Here is a 27,425-nt window from a genome sequence, read left to right on the forward strand (position 1 = left end):
GAGAAAGAGAGAGATGAAAAATAAGTAAGATGAATATTTATCAGGAGGACTGGAGAGTGAAAGGGAGCCCTGACACATCGGGAGATTTACAGGGGAAATATGGCACAGCAATCGTGTAACCCAGCTCTGGTACACAGTGTAGCTGTCAGTCTGAGTGACTGAATTAAAAGAGGGGGAGAAAAATAGGCTTGTTTTGGGGAGGAATTGGATCTAGGGGATGAGAAATTGCTCCCAACCTGGGAGATGGGGGAGCAAGGCCTTATAATGGTGCATATTGGAAGCAGGGGTGGTTGAGTGGAAGAGTCTGGGGGCAGCATAAGGGAAGATGTGTCTCCTCCCCCTACCTGCTGATCCCTTAGAGAAATGGCTCTGTGGGGCATTTTGTCAGTGGCCTAGGAACTGATGGAGTGGTGACAACCGTAGGCTGGGAGACAAGGATATGAGCATCTTTGTTTGCTAAATTAAAGCCATTATTTATTGCAACACATTTACTACCTTCCATACACAGCTCTTCATCCAACTCAGGCTGACTTTCATCCATCCACTGACCCGCTCTTGATCCCTCTGGTTCACACGACATTTTCCATTCTCCCCTCCCTTCAGTTCTACATCTCTCCTTATCCTTCTCCCTTGATTTTGTCCTGACTCTGAAGCACCTTTTGGCCCACCTATTGTACTGGCAATCAGTGGACAGTGTGGTAAACAGGTGGATTCAGTGAACAAGTATGAATGGAGCAGAAATTCTCATCCGTATGAGCAAGTAAATCGGGATTAATTCAGTGCTAATAAATCCAGTATAGGTTGCTGTGGATCTGCGTATGAGAAAATGTCTCTCCCTATATCAGTGGTCTGGGGCTCTGTGATTCCACACAATTTCAGAATTGGGTACTAGAGGCAGAAATCAACATAATGAGGATTTCAGCTTTCACTTAAAAAAAACGTTTCTAGTCCTTATGTTTGAATCATAGGCTTTAAAACATATAGGCAAAATGAGGGGTGAAATCATAGGGAGCTGATATGGAAGGCATGGCTGAGTAGGATTTCGATTGGGTCCGGATTTGCTACTTCACTGCCTTATATAGTTCCTTGCTCTTCTCTTTGAGCAGCAAAGACAGAACAAATTGTTCCAAATAGTAGGTACATGTAAATATGTATATGTTTTACGTATCACAACATTTGAATGTCCTACTTGTGGTATGTTTTGTTTTCAACCCAGGACGCAAGCAACTGCCTCCTTATCCTACTCTTGCCACTGCAGCTACCCCATGTCATGCTTTGAACCCAACCCATCATTTATTTTGCCAGAAGCATAAGAAAAGTCCATCTGAATCAGACTGAAAGGCCATCTATTCCACCATCCTGCTTCCCATAGTGCACAGTTAGATATTGTCAGGATGTCCACAAGCAGCACATGAAAGCAAACAGACCTACCTTCCTCCTTGTGTTGTCCCCCCCCCCCCCCCGTGCAGAAGTTGGGACAGTATCTAGAGGCTTCTTATGTCTGGAGTTTCCATGTAGCTACCATGGCTAATTCCTTTAAGAATTTGTCTGATCTCTCATTTACGCTGCACATCCCTGATCTCATCTGATCTCAGAAGCTAAGCAGGGTCAGGCCTGGTTAGTACTTGGATGGGAGACCGCCTGGGAATACTGGGTGCTGTAGGCTTATACCACAGTCTTTCGAGACTGAAGGTTGCCAACTATTTCTTTAAAGTGAAGCCAGTGGTCATTGCCACACCCTGTGGTAATGACCACCGGCTGCACTTTAAAGAGAGATCAGGTAGTGCTAGTGGTGGTGGATTTCGCAATGTGTGAAGGAGTCTTTCATTTTGTTTCTCACAGAATATTACAGTTGTAAGGTACATTGAAGGTCAGCTAGACCTTCAGTGCAGGCAACTGCTGCAGCAACTTCTGCTGTGCAGGCAACTGCTGCAGCATCTTCTGAATCTCCTGCCAATCAGTTTCACTGGGTGACTTCAAGTATTATGAGGGAGGATATAAAAGATCTCTATCCACTTTTCAAAGTTGAGACATCTGGTTACTGGACAACTGTATGGTACACACTCCTTGGTAGCCTCCAACATGACACAGAGGACACTGGGGAGCTTCCCCAGCAGTTTCTTTGCACCCACAGCCTGACTTTTTTCCCTTTTCAAGTCTGGTCCAGTGCCTCTCCGGGTTAGGCCTATCTCTGGAAAAATACGTTGCCATTGTGAGAGGGCTGCATTCAAAGGATTGATGGCTGGGGCAAGTATCTCATTTTAACTTTTGGATGGGCTGACTCTGACAAATAAGGGAAGCTTGTACACATCTGGACTTCCAAAGGGTTCCCAATTGTTAAACAGCCAAGGACAGTCCCAAGCCTGGCTGAAAAAGGAGGGTGACCACCCTGCCATGGTGACCAGAACTGGGAAACGCGGCAAGAAACCGCATGGCAATCCAGACTACCAAATCTGGGGCAGCCGATACGCCAGCATCCAGGGTGCTGCTGAGAAATGGACTACTGACCAAAAAACAAAATTCATGACAGCAAAACTGGAAATTTGCATTGCTGCATGGAACGTGCAAACTGGGCACCATGTCAGACAAAAGGGAATCATCGCCATAGAATTGTCCAAGGGCAAAATCTCAATAGCTGCAGTATCCAAACTATGTCTCACTGGATCTGGGACACTGACCACCCACCCACCAATGATCAATGAAACAATGATGCTATTCTACTCCAGTTGCAAAAAATGAGCAGCTGGCATTGGCTTTATTGTGGATAGAGTGGCTGTTGGAAGTGTAACTGCTTTCCAACCAATATCAGACTGACTGGCAATTCTCACCATTAATGGTACAATCAAGATCCTTTTTCTGTTCATTTATGCCTCAACTGAGACTTGCCCAGAAGCAGCTGAGGACAACTTCTCTTCTCAGCTTCAAGGCCATTGAAGAACGGCCATTGAAGAACGGAAACAGAGTGGACCAAGTCACTGCTGAAATTATCAAAGCTTGGGGGAGACAGCCAGCTGCAATGGCTCCATGTCCTTCTGACATGCATCTGGTGCTCGGAACGCATCCCACAAGCATGGAAACAAGCCATCATTGTGCCAATTCTGAAGAAAGGTGATAGCAGAGAATGCAAGAACTACCATGGCATCAACCTGCCTTCAATCACTGGCAAGGTGTTTATGACGATCATACAATTTGGGCTGCAGAAACACTGTGACTAGACTAGCCAAGAACAGCAAGCAGGATTCAGAGCACATTGGGGCTGCAATGATCAAATATTTGCCATTCATCAACTGATGGAGGAAAGGATCAGGTGTGGAAAGTGAACCGTCATCCTCTTCATGGACTTCAAATCCATATTTGACTGTGTTCATTGGCCTGCCCTGTGAAGGGCACTGGAGAATGAGCATGTGCCACAGAAGATCCTCCAACTTCTCCAAGCATCATACAATGGCTCAGCTAGCAGCATGCAGATCCAAAATGAACTATCCAACCAATTTCCCATCCAAACTGGAGTCCACCAGGGAGATGTTGCTTCTTCCCTGATTTTCAATATTGTGATTGATGCCGTTATGAGGAAAGCATTTGAGGACAGGTGTGGAGTTCAGTACAATGTAAATAACTTCCTGACCAATGATGTTTGCAATGCCATATTTGCTGACCCAGATGCAGAGGCCACCAACATCATTTACCACACTGGCCAAATTGCCCAATTCTACAGTCTAAGAATCAATGTGGGTAAGACCAAAGTTATGACCACAGATGGATCACAGACCAACATTCACCTTGATGGAGCCAAATTGAGCAGGTTCAATAATTCAAATACCTGGGATCGCTAGTACAGGAGAAAAGTGGCATCCATCACTGAAATCCTCAGCAAGATTGGCCAAGCAATAGCAGCATTTGCGTCGCACAAATGGTATCTCTGCCAGAAGGCCAATATTTCCATCAAGACCAAAATTAGCCTCTTGGCCATGGCTGCAAAACGAACACCAGTCAGCTGCCACACAAGCGCCTCTGGCATGAGCGACATCCCCGCTGGAGCGTTCAATGGGCAGCACCAAAGAAAACATGGCTCAAACACATTGAGGAAGACCTAAGGAACCAGTGATTGACCATTGACGAGGCTAGAAACATGGACAACAGTTGCAGAGAATGGATTTGTGTCATGAATGACATACAGATCCTAGCGGCATCTATAGTAGTATATTGGTTGAGATGATAGCCTGCTCCCCAAGTACCAGATAAGAAGAAGAAGAAATAGTGGGAATTGTTGGTCTACAAATTAGTCTGAGACAGGGTACAGAACAGATTGTAGATTTTCCTAGTTGAAAGTGGTATAGAAGAGGGACTGTTGCTGGTGGAGTGCATAATTATCTCACTGTTACCCCTGGTAAACAGGTTTTGCAGTTTTTTTAGTTTTATAAAAAACACATAAGGTAGAAACAGACCATTTGGTTGAGTCTAGCATTCTCTTACCAGATGCTTCAAGCAAGCCCACAAACAGGGCACAACAGCAATAGCGGGCTCCTGCCCCTCCCACAAATTGTATTCAGGCATATATATTTCCTCTGAAAAGGAAGGTTCCACATAATCATCATAACTAATACTGAAGTCACAGACTTTCGTGCACTTGTCCAATCCCCTTGTAAAGCCATCTACATAACATCCTGTGGTAGCAACTTCCATATACAATATTACTTCCATATACAATATTACTGATGTTCAGCAAAAAAAAGTCCTTTCTTTTATCTGCTCTGAATCTCTTGCCAGTGGTGTATCCAGGGTATGGTAAGCCAGGACACAAGTTCTGGGCCCCATTTGAAGCCCTGGGCACCACTGCCCCTTTGAGTGCGAGCGCGCTCCCATTGCTTTCCAAGTTGGGGAGCGATGGAAGCGCCTGCCAATTTTGCCCCAGCTGCTGCTGTGAGCGCACGCACTTGGCACTTCTGGAAGTGATGTCACATTATGTCATTATGTTGTATAACGTCATATGACATCAAACCATTGCTGTCTGGGGCACTGCAGCTGTCGGATATGCCACTGTCTTCTGCACTGGAAGACCCTGAGAACTGGCATTTTGAGAGGAGAAAAAATCCACTCCACTTACTTTCTTCATCATCATTCATTAATTTTATAAACTTCTGTTAGGTTCCTACCGCAGTTGTCTTTCTTCCTAAACTAGAAAGCTCCAAATGCTTTAGCCTTTCCTTGTAGAAGAAGGCAGTCTGGCCTCGGTGATACAGATACAAAACAGGTTTGGGTGGAGATGCTGGCGTGGCTGAAAAAGTGATGGCCTACACCAAGGGCAACCATGCTTCTTTCATACCACTTCTAATGCTCTAAAGAAGCCATTCTTAAGGGGAACCCCATGGCCCCCTTACTGTGTCCTGGCACATTTGAAGGGGACCACAGGCTGAAAACCAAAAATAACAATGATTTTATGTTTTTCTGTTTGTGTTGTATTCTTGTTTGACTGGCTGGAACCTGAGAAGAGCTCCTAAGGGGAGCCAGAATAAAAGGTTGAGGTTGGCTTCTCTAAAGAACATATAAATAACAAACTCTTATCCGCCTGCCAATTGGGTTCTGGGGCTGTTTTCTGCAGCGATTCCTTCTTCTTCCTCACCCCCACTCACTCAGTTATATTTGCATGACTGCTGGGCCCCAGCTACCATCCCTATTTAACGAAGCTGCCCTGTATGCCAACAGCTTTTGTATCCAATTCCAAGGTAATTTCCTTCCCAGCCTGCTCTATGAATCCCCAGGAGGCTGAAGGTGCAAAGCCTCAATCCGAACAGATACAGCAGCTGCTTGACCTTTCCCAAATTGCACTGGCCCCTTGTGCCTGGCTATGTGTTTGGAGCATAATGAACCTCCCTGTCTACCCCCCTGCCCTCTAGGAAACTAAACAGCCCGGTGTTTATAATCCCTGCTATTGCCATAATGGTGAAGCAAAACGTTGCCTGCCCCGGAACATGGAGTGGAAGCTGGGGTGGAGGTGGTGGGGAGGGGGAGACAACGTGCTCACGCAAACGTGGGTTTTCTGATTGCAAAAGAGTATTATGGACTGTGTACTGCATGTACTAGTAGCCCAGACACCAGATACGGTATTTGTTGGAATCCATGGGGACAGAGGGATGTGACTGCCACAGTAGTAATCCCACTTGGAGGCAATTAGTAGGGGACCACTGGAGACAAAGGATGAAGGCAGATGAAACATTTTTTTAGAACAGTGAGGCTGCTTTAGGAGACCCTTGCTGCTTTCAATCCAAACATGTCTTCTCCTCTCAAAAGCTGAGCTTCCCAAAACTCAGTTCTGCAAGCAGGGTTGGCTCCACAGATGGGGCCTGACGTGGCATGTGGCCCAGGTCCACACAAGGATCTACCTATACTCCTATAGTAGTACACTTATATTTAGTCAACCCCTGGCAAAGTGACTGCTGCCCACTACCTCCCAGTAAGTCAGAGCTGATGAGGATGCTTACTGGGCAATTATGGGACAACTAAGGCTGCAGTAGTGGTCTTCCTTCTCCTTGCTATCCTGTCCCCTGATGCTACCTCAGGGCCTGTGGCGCCTGGAAAGAGCACCAGGGAAAGAGAGAGAGTAATGCACTGCCATTGTATGCTTCCCATTGGGTTCTGGGTCCCTGGCTGGCTTAGTTGGAGGCTGTGGGAAATTATGGCAGCAGTGGACCTGCCTTTTCCTCTCCAGCACCATTTTACAAATCCCAGATGGCCTCCCCTCCCTGCCCTATGTAGTACTGTGGACCAGGCCATCTGGGAATTGTAATATAGTGCTGAGAGAAGAAAGGGGTGTGTGTGTCTGGAGCTGCAGCTGCTCCCCACTGTTGCTGAGTAAGCCAGTCAGGAGGTTTATACAGTCCTCTTCACAAGTCTTCCTCTGTAGTGTCACCAAACCGATAGCGGTGGTGGTAGTAAAGGACTGTTGCCTGTCCCCTGTCTGTTTCCCAGGCACCATGAGGAGTAGATGTCAGTTGACAGGGCTTTCCAGTGCTCAGGGGGGAGTGCACTATAGGGGGAGCCCCTTGCCGCAGGACCTTGCAAAGGCTGAAGGTGACACCATCTACAAATCCATAGCCAGCAGAAGCCTGCTATGGCTGGTGATCTGTGATATCACCAGGAATCCTCTGTCTAGTGGGAAGGCGCTTTTAAATCAGGTTCCTTGCCCATCCACAGAGCAGCTTTGTATTTAAAATGTTTTTTTTTTTATTGTTATGGTGATGAATGTATGGAAACAGTGCTTTTCAGAAATCAGGCTGCCACCAGAATCATGGGGGAGGGGCAACACTCATAACTAAACCAACGTGTGATCCACTGGGGTGTACGTCAGTTCCTATCAGTTAAGAAGGTGGTAGGAACTTGGACTTAACTTGCAGCTGGGGGATGTACGATTAGTTCTCTTTGACCTTACTTCTGTCTTCATCCTACGGTGCCAAACTGAACTCGTGGTGTAAAAACTGGTGTCACTTTATATGTGGGGCTATATAAAGCTCCTGTGATCATGATCACAGCATACTAATCTGCTCTGAGGGCTTAAAGTGTGTGACATTGTGACTAAAGTAGCTCGTGCAAGGAAAGCGCCCTACAGGTAGACCACAGCTGTGATACAAGGACATCTGCAAGAGGGATCTGAAGGCCTTAGGAGTGGACCTCACAAGTGGGAAACCCTGGCCTCTGAGCAGCCCGCTTGGAAGCAGGCTCTGCAGCATGGCCTTTCCCAGTTTGAAGAGACACTTGGCCAACAGTCAGAGGCAAAGAAGGAAGGCCCATAGCCAGGGAGACAGACCAGGGACAGACTGCACTTGCTCCCAGTGTGGAAGGGATTGTCACTCCCGAATTGGCCTTTTCAGCCACACTAGATGCTGTTCCAGAACCACCTTTCAGAGTGCGACACCATAGTCTTTCGAGACTGAAGGTTGCCAACAACATCTAAGTTCCTTCTCAGACAATCCTGGCCAATTGTGGCTCCTGGACAAGTGACCTATGCAAGATATGTTTGTTTGCATGTATAGGCTTGGTCCATCCACACTTAAAATTAGTAGGTACATAGTTAAAACATGCATATACTTTAAAATGTAATGTTTTCTGAAGTACCCTGAGAATTATGTAGTTGAATGGGGGCAGGAGAGGAGGAGATGCTTTGGACATTTCCTCAAACTCATAGTAGGGTGAAATGCTTCTGTTAAGAAGGATCACTTTTGAGCAAGGCTTGGAAGGAGGGTCAAAGTTCTCTTGGTACTACATATTTGGTAGCATATTTGAAAGGGAGTTTATTTTTCTCCCTAGCCTCTTCACAAGACGAGGGACAAACTAAGAGTTTCTTAGTTGGGAGCAATAACAGATTTAAGTCTGCAGTGTAGATAAGATTTGCCCTTATAGAGATTGGGGTGGCTATTCAGGCATAGGGAATATGGCATGGTAGAGAACATGGAAGCAACCAAATTGGTTAGTTCAGTGTTTCTCAAACTGTGGGTGAGTCGAGAGCCAATTTCAGATGGGTAGAGTAGCACCTAGCTCATCAGCGACTGAAAATACGGGGTACAAAGCTGCTAGGCAGGTTGGGCTCCCAGTGGGAGAGAGGCATGGTGCTTTGCCCTGAATAGTTGGAAAGATGGGGTGCTGGAAAGGGCTGGGGGAGGGCTGTGTGGTTGAGAAGGATCCAAGTCTGCATTCTGATTTAACTTCTGAGCTGGAATGTTTGGAATCTGAGCTATGCAAAATAGCAGTACAAGAGCACTGTGTAATGGGACCTTTGGCTGATCGTGGCTTAGGTTTGAAACCTCAATTGATTATGTCACTTCTGACCAAGGCATCACTTCTCAGGTTAATGATATCCCTTCTAGTGGGTCCTGACAGACTGTCATTCTAAAAAGTGGGTCCTCGTGCTAAAACGTTTGAGAACTACTGGGTTAGATAGAAAAGCTTATGCAGCACAGTGTGAGTGTGTGCATAATATTTATAAAATGTATACATATATCAGGTAGAATGTTTAACCATAAGGACTAGAAGCTTGAATCTGATGTAAAAGAGTGACGGGTGTGTGGGGCAGGTACTTAAGAAGAAGGATGCAATCAAGTTATTAGAAATGGAGTTACCAAAGGCAGGGAGTTGGGGTTTCTAGATTGTATTTTTATCCTCCGAGTGAGATAGAGAGAATTCAAGAATCCAGAGCTATTTGTCCTCATCTGACCTTCCCCCCCCCCATTTGCTTGTGTCCATCATCCCATCCCTTTTTCCTTCTCTTCCGACATCGCAACATGCTCCATTTCAGGCACTATCTTATCCACTTCACATCCTTTGGCTTATGCAACCTTTAGCAGATGCTGGGTGAGATTCAGGAGGTTAGAATCATCAGGAAATAATGATTTTCCTTTTTGCACTGTGTGTTGGCCCTGCGCCAGGTGGACCTGGCAGTGGCTTCTACCCAAAATGCACTGGGTAATAAAGAATGACGCCACAGTCCCAGGGACTGCTGGCACCTCTGTGGAGAGTCGGGGATTACGGACGCATTTCACCATCTGCTGCTGGCACCTTCTGGGTTATTAATACCGGAGAAACATCTGAGGATGGGCAAGCCACTGGGGATGAGCATATGAATTTGGCTGCTACCTGGAAGGAGACTGCGATGGCTTTGTGGCAGGGATGTGAACCAGACAGGGGACTGGTGAATACTGTCCTGGCATGTCTCCCCAACTGCTTTCTTGTTCTCCAGGATCATAGTAAATGTGTCCCGTCCCCGTCCCCCCACAAGCCACCACAATTTTCTTTTTGAAATGCCTGATGCTAGTTGCAGAAAGTACCTTCAGAACAGATAAAAAGAAGCAAGAGCACTGCTTAATTTATGGAATCTGCTGCAGTGAGAGGTGGCGGCGGCCACTGGCTCAGATGGCTTTACAAAAAGATTGGTCAAATTCACTGAGGTCTATCAGTGGGTATTAGTTACGATGACTGTACTGTATATGGCAGTGTTTCTCAAACTGTGGGTTGGGACCCACTAGGTGGGTCGCGAGCCAATTTCAGGGGGGTCCCCATTCATTTCAATATTTAATTTTTAATAGACTTGATTCTACCATGATATGTGACTGCATTTGGGGAAATGTTACAGACCTGTACTTTTAACAGGCTACTATGTATATTCTTTTAACAATGACAGTAAATGGGACTTACTCCTGGGTAGGTGTGGGTAGGATTGCAGCCTAGGATTGTTCAAAATTTTCCTGTTTGTTGATGTCACTTCCAGTCATGACATCACGTCTGGTGAGTCCTGACAGATTCTCATTCTAAAAAGTGGGTCCTGCTGCTAAATGTGTGAGAACCACTGGTATATGGAATTTCCAGGCTCAGAAGCAACATCATTCTAAATACTGGTTTCTGGGGGACGGTGGCAGATTGTGTGTGTGTGATTTCCTTCATGTCTCTGGATTCCTGAATTTGGGCAATTGCTCCAAAACGACCTCCCCACATTGAGCTAGCAAATGGCAAATGCGGCTCACTGTCGTAAGTGTAAAGCAATGCATGTTGTGGCAAAAAAAATCACAGCTTCACATATACACGAATGGTGTCTTGAGCTGTTGGTGATGAATCGGGAACGAGACCTTGGGGTCATGCTGGATGGCTCACTAAAAAGGTTGACCCAGTGTGGAGCAGCTGTGAAAAAAGGCAAGTTCTATGCTAGGGATTGTTGGAAAAGGGATCGAGAATAAGACTGCTAATATTATATTGCCCTTATATAAATCTATGGTGTGGATGCGTTTGGACAGTTGTGATCGCTATGCTCTGAGGAAGATATTGTACACTGAAAGAGGTGCAAAAGAGGGCAACCAAAATGATCAGAGTACTGGAACACTTTCCTCTTGAGGAAAGGCTATAGCATTTGAGACTCATTAGCTTGGAAAAAAGGTGGCTAAGGGGAGACATAATTGAGGGCCCAATACTATATAACTTTCTGGCCCAGATGCAGCTGCAATGCAGCCCTGAAGTAAGGGAATAGATATTCCCTTACCTTTAGGAGGCCTCCTAGGCTGCCCACTATCACCACAGGATGCAGTGCATGCCCCATTAGCCTGGCTGCATTGGCGCTGGAAAATTGGCTAGGATTGGGCCCGTATAAGATTATGTATGGTGTGGACAAAGGGCGGAGCGACAAGTGTTTCTCCCTTTCTCGCAAGACTAGAACCAAGAGTCAGCCAATGCAACTGATGGGTGGGTGATTTGGGATTGATAAAAGAAGGTATTTCTTTACACAGTGCTTAATCAGTCTGTGGAATTCCTTGCCACAAGGTGTGATGTTGGCCACTAGCTTGGATGGCTTTGAAAGGGTCAAATTCAGGGAGACCAGGTCTGTCCATAGCTACTAGTCATCACGGTTATGAGCTATCTCTGGGTTCAGAAGCAGTATGCCTCTAAATACCCCTTGCAGGGCAGCAATGTCAGAAGAGCTATATGCCTTCCTCTCCTGCTTGTGGCCTTCCCAGAGGCAGCTGGTGGGCCACTTTGGGAGACAGAATGCTGGACTAGATGGGCCTTTGATCCAGCAGGGTTCATGGTTTTGGGTGCTTCAAGTATGCAGTACAAAGCAAAACCAAGGGCTGCTTCTTGCACATTTTAAATTGATATTTAAATGCCGTACTTGGATGGGAGACTGCTTGGGAATACCGAGTGCTGTAGGCTTATACTATAGTCTTTCGAGACTGAAGGTTGCCAACCATTTTCCACCATAAATGACCTTACAGCTGCTTACCACAAAATAGTTTTCTGGGCCCTACAGGTGAGCAGCAGTGGATTTCTCTTAAAGGTAAATGGCATGTGTTCTTGAGGGATACCATGTAAAATGCAGGGGGGGGGGGAGGAGGAAGAGATGCTAGCCACAGGGCAGGGATAGATCTATATCACACTGGTCAAGGAGAACTAGTGCCGCTTGTTGTTTTATTGATTGCACTTGTCTCATAGCCTTACTTCCATCATGGTGTTTCAGTTCCAGAGCAATCGCTCTTCCAGGCACTGACCAGGCCTAAGCCTGCTTATCATCAGCGAAGCGGCTGCATCCTGCACCCTCAGACCATGTCTGTTTTATTTGCGCTGTTCCAGAACAATCTGGGGAATTGACAGCTTCTTCCTGAATCGGCTCATCCCCACTGCTGTATGGGCACCAACTGGCCAGAAAGTAGAATGCCAACCCTTGGTGTCAGCAACTGCAGTGGAAGGTAGGGGTGAAACCTACCGTTAACGTTTCAGTAGGAAAGGGCCATTATTGCACTTGCAGTTTATCACACAGGGATGAGAAAAGCGGCACCTGCTGAAATATCTTTTTTATACAAGCAGGAATACCTTTGCACGTGGTCACCCTACAGATGCCTGATCTTGTCTGATCTCAGAAGCTAAGCAGGGTCAGGCCTGGTTAGTACTTGGATGGGAGACCGCCTGGGAATACCGGGTGCTGTAGGCTTACACCATAGTCTTTCGAGACTGAAGGTTGCCAACCAGGTCACCCTACCAACCCTTCCTCTCCTGAGAGCCACGGCAGCATCACACTTTAAAGTGGCTACATACACTTCCTACTGTAAATGCACAGCTTGTGGGCAGATGTATATTCCATAGTGGACGCTTGGTGAGGGGAGGGCCACAGACTACCAGACAGCCCTCATTGGCTGTGGCTCCCTGACATGCCTTCAGATGTACTTAGGAAGGCACATGTGACTTTGTACTTGTAGCCCTGCTGTCGAGACATAGCTGTGCTGAGTGAACAGAGGAGGAATGGGATAGTGGTGGTAGGCCGCAATCCTTTGCTCATTCAGTTGAATATCTGATTAAAGTCTACCCACCTACAACTGTACACACTTAAATGCAATCAGGAACCGTTTTTTTTCCGGCTTCCCACTTGCACAAAGAGAGCTCTGTGCACATTTGGCTTGTGTTGTTTGGTTGGCAACCTTCAGTCTGGAAAGACTATGGTACAAGCCTACAGCACCCGGTATTCCCAGGCGGTCTCCCATCCAAGTACTAACCAGGCCTGACCCTGCTTAGCTTCCGAGATCAGACGAGATCGGGCATGTGCAGGGTAATGAGACAGCTTTAGCATCAAGCTTAGGTCAAGAGTTTCTCCTACCTTAAGAAAGGGCAGCTCACAACATTCACCACTACTGAACTACTGCTAGCCCCCCCTCCCCCCAAGCCTTGTTTTGTCAGGACGGCATGTTTCTGCTTCATTTCTGTCCTACCAGCAGAGTCCTGGAGTTTGCAAGCCGTTTTTGCTCAGCTGGCAGTAGATGTAGAGTTGGCATTAATCACAGGCTGAGGCAGTTGGGCACCCTGGGAAGCGCAACCACACAGCAGCAGGAGAAGCTGTTGCAAGGTGAAAATGCTGATCTACATGGCCGGCGCAAACAACAGCTGATTGTGGATAATGGATGGCATGTCAGGAATCTCCTCGGCAGCCTATTTTGCTCCAGTTCCTCCACGTTTAATGTAACTGAGGCAGACCCGGCTTGGTTTTCACAATAAACTATTAGCAAATGTTCCCATTGCCCCTATTTTCCAGGGACAGTCCCTATTTTCTAGCATCAGTCCTGGGTAGTCAGTGTCCCGCTTTGCCTTTTTGGGGAGACACTGGCAGCAACTGTTACCCTGCACATGCCCGATCTCATCTGATCTCAGAAGCTAAGCAGGGTCAGGCCTGGTTAGTACTTGGATGGGAGACCGCCTGGGAATACTGGGTGCTGTAGGCTGATACCATAGTCTTTCGAGACTGAAGGTTGCCAACCATGGGGATACCTATAACATTTTTTTTGTCACTGTGCACACATGTGCACTAGATTCCCTCCCATCCCCCCCAATAATTTCTATCCAAATAGTAAAAGGTGTTGAATATGTTTGAGTTGCAGCAGCTATTCTATAAAAGATACCAACAGTTGCAGTGTGAGGTTAAATGCTCTCCATTCAGCATTCTTAAATGTCTGAAAAAGGGAAGCGTTGAAGTCAGTATATTAATACACTTGCTTCAAAAGCTAGTGCAGGGAAGTCTATTGCAGAATGCAGAATATCCTTGGGGCAACGAGGCCTATCACATGAAGCCTTCTCTGTAAGCTGTGTGGCCTTGCAAGAGGAATAGAAGTCCCATACAACTTCCCTCTTGCTCTGGGGCTTGGTGATGACATAAGCGCTCTGAGCCAAGTGCTCTGAAACTGTCCACACGCAGCCATGATAGGGCTCCCTCCCTCAACAATTAGAGGGAATGTTGACCACCTGTGTACTTTGACATTGGCTGATAAATGGCCCAATCCCATTGACTAGTAGCACCTTTTTTTAATTTATAAAGAAATATTTATTTAAATATAGGGTATTTATATCCTGTCTTTCTACCTCTGATGAGGCCCCCAATGTGTCCTACAACATTTTAAAAAGTATGATACAATAATAAAACTCTCAGGAAGGCCAGTCCTATCTGTTCTGGTGTGGTAGTAGTGGTGCAATCCCCCCCATTTTTCCCCACTTACTTTTTTTAAATGCCACTATTGTTTTTGCCCTGCAATACCTTGAGTTCTAGCATTGTTTCAGGGCATTCTGGGGGAGAAAAAGGAGGCTGCCACAAAAAATGCCCCCCCCCCACTGGTAGCTGCCACCTCCCCTCCCCCACAGTACCCTGGAGTGGTGCTATGTCTGGGATACTGTGGGAGAAAATGGCAGCTACCAAGAAGGACGCTCTGTTGCTTCTGTGGTTCGTTTAAGTGAAGAAGAGATAAAAAGAACATCCATTGCAGCTATTGAATTACAAAGTAAGCTCCCTCAATACAAACAAATGGATGTTAAGGAAGTGAATGAAATAATAGCTGACGAATAACAAAACGAATTAAGGGTTAACTAAGATAAACAAATGGAGTAATGAAATGAACACATTTTTCTTGTGTACCTCTAGCGGGTGGCAGCTCTCCAAGGTCTCAAGCAATGGCCTTGTCATGAAACTGTTGTTTCATGTAGGTCTTTACTTTCCTTCCATTGGTGTTAGAGTAGTTGGGTTTCCTCAGGAGTAAAGGACCCAGGTGAGAAGGATTGGGCTTATTAGTATAGAGAATAAAACCCTGTAGAGAAGGGAACTTTGTTGCCTCATTGGTTGGATGGGATTTGGAGTAGCAGCTGGGGACTGTGAGTGAAACTATTTTTGACTTTTTAGATTTTTAATCTTTTTCTTTGCAGCTTTTCTTGGCAAGTTCATAAAAGGGTTTTGCCTGAGGGGGAGTCCTGCAGGTTCAGGAGCCTCCTTTATTTTGTAGTGCTTTTGTTATCTGCATATTGAATTTATATTAAAGTTTTTAATTGTTAATTGGATCCTAATAAATCCTGTGTTTCATGTTCCCTTTTGTTTGGATTCTAATGAGAACCTTGAGATTATTACTCCCCTTCCTTTAGAGGAATCAACGTGAACCCTGACAGGCCTATACCAGGGATTTTCAACCAGTATGCTGCAACACGTTGGTGTGCAGCAAATGGTTCACAGGTGTGCTGTGGGAGTTTGGGGGGAGGGTCATTTATTAGTAGGGTCATTGGAGAATGTGAGCCCCACCAGCAGCACTCTGTGCATGTCAATTCTAAAAAAACTGATGATGTGTGCTGACAATTTTAGTACAGTGGCATCGCTAGGGAGGTGCAGGGTGTGTGGGCTGCACTGGGTGACACGCAAAGGGGGGGTGACACAACTAGTGACCAAATTGCTAAAATTGTGGTTTGTAGGAATAATACCAGTTGATACATAATCTACAGCAGAATGCAATGACAAAAAACTGGAGTGAAATATCTCCATTCTATAAAAAGTTATGAACAAAAAACAAAAATGCAACTGTGTTATCGTGTAACAAAAAGTACATTTCCTTAATTCAAAATGGACCAAGGAGACTGATTGTTTGAACAGTCAATGAGATGTGATGACACAGCATCAAACCAATAAAGTGTTAGTAAGGTGCCAAGGCAGGAAGGAAGGCACCTTGCCAGGACCTTTACAGGTAGTTGAAAAAGAACTGAATAATGGCGGAAGAAGGCAAGTCAGAATGCCTTGAAGGCTGGCAAGGCAGGAAGGAAGGCAGCTAGCTGGCTGTGAAAGCTTCACCAACTGCTAGTTTTTGGTCATCAAATTGTGTTTTAGCTGCTGAACGACAGACACCAGAGATTGAACCCAATACCTCCTGTTGTCCCCCCACCAGCCCCTTAAAGTGGTACAGTTTAGAACAGTTTCAACATTTGATTCAGTTGCATGGATATCAACTGGGTCTCAGGATATCAAATTGTGGTTGTAATCTATATTTGTGGGAATGGACAGCATGGTTCTTTTGTGGAATCACAGAGGGCTGACTTGTCCGTTGACAGTGTTTTAGCCAAACTTCCTGAGATGGGATAAAATGTAGATCTAAAGCAGGTAGATATCAGTACCCTTCTTTGAAAAGATTCTGGTTTTAAGTGTTTAGACCTCCTTCTCTTTGTGGAATGAATGAAAGGGGTGTGTGTGTGTGTGTGTGAGAGAGAGAGAGAGGGTGGGGGACTCAGCTCAAATAAGGCTGCCTTCCTCTTCCATTCTTTAGCCTGTGAGAGGGGAAATTGTATTTATATCAAGGCCTTGCGGGCATATATAATTTATCAGGGTTTTATTCATATTTGTAAACAAAATCCCTGTCATGAATCTTTGATGGAAAGTGAAACAATGGCTTTAGGAGACAGGGTGAAGACGAGAGGAGGGGGGGTTTGTAGTTTTTCCATCCTGTCACTGAAATTCTGAAGTGGGGAGGGGGAACAATCGGATCACAAAGAATAAAAAAAAAAAAAATCTAAGCTGGCTCTTGAATGGGGGGGAGGGTTGAAACCAGCTGTGTGTTGATTTATTCCTACAGTGTAGAAAAGCCCCTTGGAGGCATCAGATATAACAAGGTAAATAACAACACATCAAATCTCCCCTCTTGCAAATTGTGTGAGCGCCAGCCACGAACATCTAGGGTTAGGGAACAAACTGCTGAGGATTAAATATGCATAAGCTTGCGTCTGGGTGGAGGGAGAGAGACGCTCCAAAGTTTCGGCCATCAGATAAAAATAATAATTTTAAGAACAGGAAAGAAATAGTAGCGGCCCTTGAATCTCACAAGATGTTAGTAAAAGAGTGGAAGCATCGTGCCGTTCGGTTGAAAATAGTAGCAATTGCAAGAACTTATCAAGGCTTCTGGGCAAAGACTCAGGATGTATGTGGCTAGCTGGCTTCAGCGTTCATCCTCCTTACTGTTTGAGAGCTTTGAGAAGCTGCTGGGGTCCTTTGGCTCTGCTATAGAAAGGCTTTCATGGGGAGCATTTACAAGGAGAAGGGATGCCCAAGGGTTAGGGAAGAGTTCAGAGTAGGAAGTGACTCGCTATGGGATAGTACAGAGCCCAAAGGGACCTGACAGCAGTTGCAAGTACTGTGCATCACCCCCCAATTTAAATGGGGCTGTAATGTTGGGGGAGTGGAGTTCATACTGTGTTTCTTCTCCTGCAGAGGCACCCTGATAAAAACTACACCCTGAAATGGCTCTGAGACGTACAGACACAAAATAGGGAAATCAGCGAGGAGCAGGGAGGATTCTAGCCCCAAATTAGGCTCCCTTGCAGCTGCTTTTATAATAAGAAAATTCCAAGCCTGGAGCTCCAGTGGAACATGTAGTTTGGCCATTATTGATTCTACACATGCAGTGACTATTGGTATAAACAATTACGAGGGGAGGTCTATGCGTTCATACATACATACAAAGCACACAAATCCCTCTCTGCTTAAACAGTTTGTCCTGTGTGGAGAACTTTGCTAAAGTTATTATGGGGTATTTAAAAAATCAACCACAATGCTCTTAGCATTCTCTGGGTCTTTTGTTTTTGTTCTGGTCATTTAATCTTGGGACAAGGAGAAGGGAATAAGGCTGCAATCCGAACCACACTTTCCTGAGAGCAAGCCCCATTGAACAAAATAGGACTTACTTCTGAGTAGTCCTGATTAGGATTGTGCCCTTGGAAAGATAAAATTCAGGGCATGGTTTGTTCCAAGCTTGGCTATGGCTCCCTGCCCCCCAGAAACCTATTTTCTATTCTAGGGTTCAGCCATGGCACAGCAGAAGTAATGATGATAAAGGTTTAATCACTTCTGTCCATGTACAGAGCGCCTTTTCTTCTGAGTAATCACACTAACAGTTCCCTCACATGTAGGCTTAGAGAAAAGAAGGAATTCTCGAAGAGTGTTTCTGGGACCTTGCCCCAGGAATTTTCTTCTGTGAGCTCTTTCCAGGCGTGACACCTAAAATTGGCTTTTTATTTCACTATCTGTAGTATTGTAACGTAATATCTCCACTGGCTAACACGTCTGTTCAATTTTTAAAATTGCTGTCTTTCTGTCCGACATTAGCAACACTCAAACATGCAGACAAATAGTCCAAGAGAGGCTCAAAAGCATTCCCCCCCCATCCTATGTTTGAAAAGACTCTTTGAAGTGTTCCCAGTGAAAGGCTGAGTAACATCTGGGGATATTGAAGGTATACAGGCAGAAGATTAGCTGGCCCATTGCGCTCCTTCCTATAGGATGACTCAATGGCCACTCACTCATCCATGGATGAGGGGAGTGAATTGCCCCTGAGCATAATGGGCCAGTGGGTGTGAGAGGGTGGGATTTCAGTTCCCTCACTCATGGGATGGCAGTGTAGAGCTGAGTAAGGGGCTTAAAAGGGAGGTCACTGGTGAAGGTGGTAGTTAGGTAGAACTTTGGAGGATCCTTCCTGGGTGAAAGTGGGCTATTGGGGGTGGAAAGTGATTGGCATTTGGGACTCCAAGGCTTTGGGTTATAGGGTAAAGCCCAAGCAGGAATAAGGGGAGGAGTGGGAAGTTGGCAGATTACTGAAGGATTGGGGAGTGGGCGAAAAATCTGCCCCTTAGGTAAGTTGCCACATTTTTTTTTTCTGACCAGGGCTCCTGTGTCTCTAATGACAGGCCAAAAATCAACAGGTGCAACTTTTCTTCTTCCCTACCATCTCTCCTTCCCTATCCTCATCCCATAGACATGCAGCTTTTTCTCCCCCCCCCCCCATATCACAGTGTTTTCCAAAGTGGTGCACCTGTTGACTTTCTGTCTGTAGTTTTGAAAACTTAAGGCAGGACCTCAAAAGGTGTTTGGCCTTGGTAGTGGGTTAGGATAACTCTTTGCAGGAGGGAGAAGGGGCGCTGGGGGAGCACTCTTGGGTAAGTTTAGGGACAGAGGAATGTGGGGTGAGGGCGGGGGGCACCCCAGGGTCACTAATCTGCTAGTGGGGAGGGGGGAAGAGGACTCACTCCTGGATGCCTCTTGAGCTGCCGGGAGAACCTGCCCGTGGGTGGGGCGCCCTTCATTCCGGGGCTTTGCTGTGGGGCTGCGCTGGCCTCGTTGACTCCCATCGGTGCTGCTTGGCTCGGCTCGGCTCGGCTCCGGCGGCGGCAAGAGACTCCCCAGCAGCCGCTCGGCCAGCCCAGCGCATCCCAGGGGCTACTGCCTCCGCCTCCCGCAGAGGGGAAGGGAAGGCAAGGCAAGGCGGGGTTATCCCACCGCTCCCCCGGGGTGCGAGCTGGACCGAGGCAGGAGCTGAGCCTGGAGGGACCAAAGAGAAGTTTGGGTGTTGATAGGCAAGAGAAGGAGTGGGGAAAATAAGACCCAGTTGGCGGGGGCTGCAGGGGAAAGTGGATGCTGTGGGAAGCAGGCTTCTCACCTTAAACTGTTTTAAGCTGCAATCCTAACCACAGTTACCTGGGAGTAAGCTCTATTGGCTACAATGGGACTAGCTTCTGAGCAGACATGCATAGGATGGGGCTCTCAGGCTGCAATCCTATCCACACTTAACTGGGAGTAAGCCCCATTAACTGTAATGGGACTTCTGAGTAGACATGCATAGGATTGTGCCCTCAGACTTCTGAGTAGACATGCATAGTCTTGGCTGTCAACCACTGAAGAGCAGGAGGCGGAAATTCAACAGGGGATGCTTGGAATGTGGTGGCTTCTGGTGGCTTCACCTGTTGATTTTCCGTCTCTGGTGTAGCTGTCAAAGCCACATGTGCCTCTGTCAGAAGAAGGGAGGGGGAAAGGCGGTGATGTTGAGGAAGCCAGGAGTTGGATCTTGTGGGAGAAGGTCGATGAAAGTGTCGACCCAATGTGCGGCGGCAGTGAAGAAGGCCAATTCTATGCTTGGGATCATTAGGAAGGGTATTGAGAACAAAACGGCTAGTATTATAATGCCGTTGTACAATTCTATGGTAAGGCCACACCTGGAGTATTGTGTCCAGTTCTGGTCCCTGCATCTCAGAAAAGACATAGTGGAAATGGAAAAGGTGCAAAAGAGAGCGACTAAGATGATTACGGGGTGGGGCACCTTCCTTATGAGGAAAGGCTACTGCGGCATTTGGGCCTCTTCAGCCTAGAAAAGAGACGCCTGAGGGGGGACATGATTGAGACATACAAAATTATGCAGGGGATGGACAGAGTGGATAGGGAGATGCTCTTTACACTCTCACATAATACCAGAACCAGGGGACATCCACTAAAATTGAGTGTTAGGAGAGTTAGAACAGACAAAAGAAAATATTTCTTTACTCAGCGTGTGGTTGGTCTGTGGAACTCCTTGCCACAGGATGTGGTGATGGCGTCTAGCCTGGATGCCTTTAAAAGGGGATTGGACAAGTTTCTGGAGGAAAAATCCATTACGGGGTACAAGCCATGATGTGTAAGCGCAACCTCCTGATTTTAGAAATGGGTTATGTCAGAATGCCAGATGCAAGGGAGGGCACCAGAATGAGGTCTCTTGTTATCTGGTGTGCTCCCTGGGGCATTTGGTGGGCCGCTATGAGATACAGGAAGCTGGACTAGATGGGCCTATTGCCTGATCCAGTGGGGCTGTTCTTATGTTCTAAGGTGCATACAATGATCAGGGATGAGGAATGAAAACATGGACAAGAACTGGGGTTGCAAAAAAACAAACAAACAAACAAAAAAAACCGGATAGAGAAATGGAGCTAGGAGTCCTGGGGTCAAGCCCCACCTCTACTGTGGACGCTAGTGTGTGGATTATTTAACTGATTAAACATATTAAAAATAAATGCGTTAGTGCCCAGTCCTATCCAATTTTCCAGTACCGGTGCAGCCGTGCCAATGATGCATGCATTGCATTGCACAGTCACAGAGGCCTCCTCAATGTAAGGGAATGCTTGTTCCTGTATCTCAGGACTGCATTGCTGCTGTACCGGTGCTGGAAAGTGGGATAGGATTGGGCCCTTAGTCTTTAAGGTGCCACAGCACTCTGTTATTTTTGCAGTGAACAATGGAAAAGAGAAGGGGAGGAAGTAGTGAGCAGTTATGACAGAACTCAAATCCCACTCAATCACCCCATGTAGGACTATAGAGAGCTGAAGTTGTCACTCCCATCACGGTTCCCTCAAACTCTGGAGAAAACCTCACTCTCATTGATTCAAATGTGCAAGGAAACTGCTCCAGTGGTGAACAGATGGGGGGGGGGGATGGAGGGTCCTGTTCAAAACCGTGACAAATGAGGAATGGGGAAGTGATCCTTTCCTTGCTATTAAGCCCCCGAAAGAATCACCCCCATGCGTGTTGTGTGCAGCAAGTTTCTCTCCCTCTCCTCCCTCAACCACAATACACAAACTCTTTGTAGGAGTTTAAGCCTTGTGATGTTGTGCTGCAGAACACTGTGTGGTCAAGCGAGGTTGGAGAGTCTCAAGAGACTGGTGGGAATCCAATAGTAGCCTGAAGAACAGTTAGTGCACTCAGTTCTTCCCATACAGTTCCCCTTGTCTGCCATCAGAGGGTCAAACAGGAAATCTGCTTGCAACTTTATGCAGGTGGAGGCAGAGTCCTCAAGCCAGGATTTGGGATGACCCCTCTGGGCAATATTCCAGCTTGGATTAGCACAGGGGCCTCTAAATTTTTCTGCGGAAGGACTGCATCAAATATCTGGCACAGCATCAAGGGCTGGGAAAAAGAAATTAAATATACAATTTAAATAAATACATTAGAGATGGAACAAGCAAGGAATGAATGAATGAATGAACGAATAGGCTCAAATGTCCAGGATTTTTCCAAGCACCAACACAGCCCAAGAAATAAAACACACGCTTAAATGGACGCCCTTTCCCCACCCCACAAGCACAACTCTGGTTGTGTGTGGTCAACTGGGCCAGAGACTCTCAGGGGATCAGAGGCTGGCCGTGGTCCAGATAGAGGCTCACCATGGTCCGCATCTGGCCCCCAGGCCAGAGTTTGGAGATCCCTGAATTAGCAGATACATCTGACTTCACTCAACAGTAGTTCTACAACCTGTGTGTTGGGATCCCAATGGGGTCACAAAGTCTCATTTAGGGGGTTGTGGCAACCTTTCAATGCCTGTGCAAGAGAAGCCTTGGATCCAATCCAAGAATGACACCGCCTTATCAAAACTGAGTTTTTGATATAATCCTGCATAGTCCCTTCTCGTTATCTTACCCCACAGCTCCTAAGGCTGGCTCTGCTCAGGTTACTACCTCACAGGGTTACTATGAAGACACAAGCAGTAGGTGGAAATGAAGCAGGGGGTTGGTGGGGTTGGCAGTGGGTCCCCAGTCTCATACTTTGTTTGTTGGGGTTGTGATGTGGCACAAAAAAAGACTGAAGACCATTGCAGTAGAAACATCTGTTTCTTAGATCTAAAATGAACTGTAACCCCCACCTCCACCCCCAAAAAATCCTATCCTGCAGGGCTTTGCCAATGAGAAGATGTTTGGCTTCCCATCTTCAACGCCAAGCAGGAGTTAAAATGAATATAAAATCCTGTCAGGACCAGTCCAGCAGGGAGAGCTCCTTAATGACACTAATGAGCTGAGCATGTTTATGGGGGATTCCCTTCTCCTTCTAGGTATGCACAGCACATCATGCGGGGGAGGGTGGGGGGGACGGGACTGAGGATACAAGAGCCACAGAGACCCTGTAAGCCTGAAGGAGAAGTGAAGAAGGGATGAAATGAGAAACTGCTGTGCTATTCAGAATAAAGACCATACTAGAAAAGCCCTATTGGTGATCACACAGCCTACCAGGTGTAAGTGCAAAATGTTCTTACTTAAGTCCTACAGGTTGCCTGATTGGTCCCCGCCCCCTGCATATAGTGTGCACCTTTCTGGCATGGCTGCATTGGTGCTGGTAGTTGATGATAGGATTGGGGCCTTAAAGATAGTGGTGAGCTCTAAGTGGCCAGCTCTAAGCTGTCTCCTCTCTTTCTAGATTGGGGGGGGGCGCAGTGTGATGATGATTGAGCTCGGGGTTGGCCCATCCATGAGGCCAACTGAAGCTGCTGCCTCAGGTAGCAGACCGGCAGGAAGTGGCAACTTCTGTCCTGCTTTCCTCCACTGATCCTACTCTTCCCACTCCCTGGGTTGCCAAAGAGGGAGGGAGACAGAACAGAAATATGGAGAAGAGCAATGGGCTGGTGTTGGAGGAACAGATGCTGGCACGGACCAGCAACAGAGAGAGGCAGCATTCGGCATGCTACCTCAGGTGTCAGGAGGCTGGCCTTGAACGAGCTCCTCTAGCTTCCTTTTTTCCTCCCCATCTATTGCCCTTAGGAAAGCCTCAGTGTTGGTTGGTTGGCAACCTTCAGTCTCGAAAGACTATGGTATAAGTCTACAGCACCCGGTATTCCCAGGCGGTCTCCCATCCAAGTTCTAACCAGGCCTGACCCTGCTTAGCTTCCAAGATCAGACAAGATCGGGCATCTGCAGGGTAACAGTTGCTAGGTTAAATGGGAAGAGACACTCTTCCCTGAAACACTTAGAAATCACTACCATGGCAGAAAGATCTCATGGCCAGGAAGACAGGTCATTTTGTGGATTTGCTACCTTCATCAGCCAGGGTCCATCCATGACAATAGTTCTAGCCAACCCATTGCTGAGACTGGCATGCACCAGCTGATTGGGCATCCCAGTCCACCTGACCCAATCTGAGGCCAGGTAAGGTTACTCAGCTTATCGTAAACTATCCAATCAGATGGATCAGTGACACCATCAATGCTGGGTGTCTTAAGGTGAAGCCCAAAGAAGCTTAGGTGTGTTGCAGCTTGGCTCCTTCAGATAATGCATTTATGTGTGGCCACATTCTCACCTGCCATCTTGGGATCAGAGTGGTGTGATGGACTCTTCAAGTTGATCTTGGAAGAAGTGCAGTTGGAAAACAATGAGGTTTAGGTGTGTTGGGAATTACTTTTGATTTTAAGTTTTCCTGTAGTCGCCTGCTTGTGTCTTTGCTAAGATTCACAGATGGCAGTGGCGTAACTAATGATCATGCAGCCCAGTGCCAAGCTCAAAATGTTGCCTGGAAGTGACGTCACAACAGGCAGTGATGTCATGCCCGGGCTTTTTAAAAAGTGAAAATTGGAACCCACCTACTCCTCCCAGCAGCTCACCACCCACTTGCTCTGCTGCCTCTCCCCAGTCAGTGGCATAGCTAAGGCATCTATCTGCTGCCTGGAGTCGAAGATTTTGTAGCTCACCCTTCATGACAAAACCAAATTTAATTAAGTAAATAAATAAAAAGTTATTGGTTCCATGCTATATCATAATAATATCTCATTGGGACTCAGAACAATCAGTCTCATAGGTCAGTTTTGAGTTAAGTAAGTCCAGTTTTTGTTCTATAAGGCAGTTGTGTTTTCATTTTCCAGTTAATTGGCCGTAACTTTTGATAGAATACAAATATTCCAATGCAGTTTGTTTCATTGCATTCTGCATTAAATTGCCTTTCCAATGATATATAACATGACGGTATTATTCCTTAATACCAAGATTTTCATAATTTTGGTCACTAGTGTCAACCTCAGCTTGTTGCCCCCCTAAAGCTTGATACCCGTTGCAACAGCAACCCCCTGCATCCCCTTAGCTACGCCACTGACAGATGGGCACTGCTTATGTTTCCTAAGCCTGCTTGTCTTACTGTTTTGTTTTTGTCTTGTATTCCCCTCCTCCCCTTTGTATTTTTAATCTACCCTCTTTCCATTTGAACCCTTTATCTTTCTGTAGTTAGTTGAACTCAGTTAGAGCCTTGCTGTACTCCAAACCTGGGCAACATGCTGTTGATTAGGTTTTTTGGGGAGGTCTTCTCCATATAACTAGGAGGGAGGCTTAGAAGAATGGCCTCTCTGTGCCTGGATTTGTCCTTATGGTGATGGCAGAACCTACCAATTTTGGCCCTGACATTGGGGCAGATTAGGTGAAAGGAGGGAGGCACTACACTCGGGGTTTCTTTCCCACCACATTCCTGATTACCACACTCAGTTATAACTCTGAAGCCTCCAGTGCAACCTCAGTAGGGAGGAGGGCTGTTAGAGCTTAGAAAAGTGTCCCACCAACCCCTATGGCTGCTAGTGCACAACTTCCTAAGATGCAAGAGCAAACAGCCTTTGGGAAACTTTGAACTGCCTATCCTATTAGGCAGTGGCTGTGTGTGTCCTGAGCTATAGGACACCTTCAGCCACAAGCTGAAAGGAAGGAAGGCAGCCTGGAAGTCCGAGATTCATGTGAGTCCCTTGCCAGGCTCACCTTGTGTCTAGAAAGCTTAACACATGAATTGGCCCTAAATGGGAATGGAGCTGTTCCCATGTGCACTGGGAACCACAACCTGTCAAATCCTAACTTGGTTGTTGGGGGGGGGGGGGTTCCCAAAGAATCATTGTGTTGCAGTTAAGGTCCTTGTTTGTTTTCTCCTGGAGGAGAAAAAGCAAAGCACTTCCTCAGGAGATAGATGTAGAGATGCAGAGACTTACACTTAACTTCCTACTTGCTGTGAGAATAGTGTAGCACGTGCCTTGGATCTTTGCCCCATCTCCATAGCACTGGAGAGCTCTGTTGCAGAAATGGCTTAACATGCCAGCCTTCAAATATGTACAATTTTCATGACTGCTTCTCTACACCGCTTGCAGGGCTGAGCCGGGGATATTTGCCAAGGCCGACAAAATGCACATCTCCACCATATGCCAGCCAGCAATCAATTTATTTTTCATACAGACAAAATGCAGGTATGTTTGCTGCTGGGCCCCCACATTTCACATCAGGCGGGGGTGACATTTATAACTGATGGGGCCATCAACCTGTGTTGCTTATATATGTGTGTGCGTGTGGGGTGTTTTTTTTCCTCCTTCTCTCCCTCCTCCTTACTGCTTGAATGGAAACAAAACCTTTCCACAGTTTGTTTAATAACCAGCTTGCTGTTGCTAGTAGAGACTGTAGAATCTAGTGGTTAGAACAGGGTAGAAAACAGCGAGGCTCGGATTACCTGCTCTGCGAGGGAATGGGATGTGGGATAAGTTGGGGGGGGGTGAGAATGCCTGGGGAAAATCAGGTTATAGATCAGTCCTATTTCTGGCTGTTTTCACTGAATGTGGAGGAAAGATAAGGAATAGGCAAAGAGCTTCTTTCCTAATTGGGAAAATGGAATGTGACGATTGGAACAAAGGGATTTGGGTTCTGCTTGCAGCTCTAGATATGCAGAGGCTTCTAATGGCTGGCATTACATGACCCAGAACTGAGATGTGCAGAATTCTGAATGGAGTTGTGGGCGGGGGGGGGGGGAGGGGAGGAAATTGCATAGAACTCCTGTAAGGCTGACCCCACTGCTAGGCAGACTGAAATTGTCTGTCTCAAGTGAAAAATTTTGGGGCACCGTGAAAAGGCAGAAAATTGCCACTTGTTTAGCTTGCTTTAACCATGACGTGGAGCACAACTGAGGTCCTGGCGCAGGCAGGCAGGCACCAAAATGGCACGGGCCATCTCTGAATTCCTGGTTTCTGTTGTCAGCTCGAGGACAGGAGCATGGGGACAGAGTCCGAAATCCCAGTAGTCAGACAGGTGACTTAGCCAAGCAGTTTGGTTTAATATCAGCGTTGTCTTAAATCCCCTCCCTTTCTCTCATTTTGGAGGGGAAAGAGGAATCATTTCCCCTTACCCCTCCGCAAGCCTTCTGCTCCACAATGGGTCTCTTCAGATATGTGCCAGCTCTGCAGCTGGCCCACGTCTGAGGAGAAGAAAGGGGCAGGAAGGCTGCAAGAAAAGGATCTGGCAAGTACCACTGCCACTGGATCCACCCCCTCCAGCAGCCTCCCCACCCCCTGTTTCTCCCAATCCCTATCCAGTTTCACCCCCTTTCTGCCTCCTTCCCTGCCACTGCTTTATCTGCTCTGGCAGGCACGGCAGGGTCCATTGGTTGATGCTCCCAAAATAGCCACCAATGGATTGCTGTGTCCACTAGCAGCCATTTTGCCAGGAGGAACTCCGTTCCTCTGTCACATATGCTTCCGTGTTTGTGAGTGCCCTGGCATAAACTCCAAGATAGTTCGTTAAAATAGATCCACTCTCCAAAATAGGGCAAT

General features: G+C 46.7%; 1 protein-coding gene and 2 pseudogenes across 1 annotated transcript in view; 1 reads left to right on the forward strand and 2 right to left on the reverse strand.

Annotated features, from left to right (window-relative positions):
• Positions 1 to 19,405, reverse strand: part of NDUFA4L2 (NDUFA4 mitochondrial complex associated like 2) — a 39,825-nt gene extending 20,420 nt beyond the window's left edge. Inside the window, exon 1 of the mRNA XM_066618272.1 lies at positions 19,330 to 19,405. Coding sequence (XP_066474369.1) covers positions 19,330 to 19,386 — 57 coding nt within the window. The 5' untranslated portion in view covers positions 19,387 to 19,405. The remainder of the gene's footprint in view (positions 1 to 19,329) is intronic.
• LOC136642483 (5S ribosomal RNA) lies at positions 12,971 to 13,089 on the reverse strand (annotated as a pseudogene).
• Positions 13,620 to 13,739, forward strand: LOC136643477 (5S ribosomal RNA; annotated as a pseudogene).
• Positions 19,406 to 27,425: the final 8,020 nt, after the last annotated feature.

The sequence above is a fragment of the Tiliqua scincoides genome, chromosome 2 (assembly GCF_035046505.1).
Source record: "Tiliqua scincoides isolate rTilSci1 chromosome 2, rTilSci1.hap2, whole genome shotgun sequence".
NCBI lineage: Eukaryota > Metazoa > Chordata > Lepidosauria > Squamata > Scincidae > Tiliqua > Tiliqua scincoides.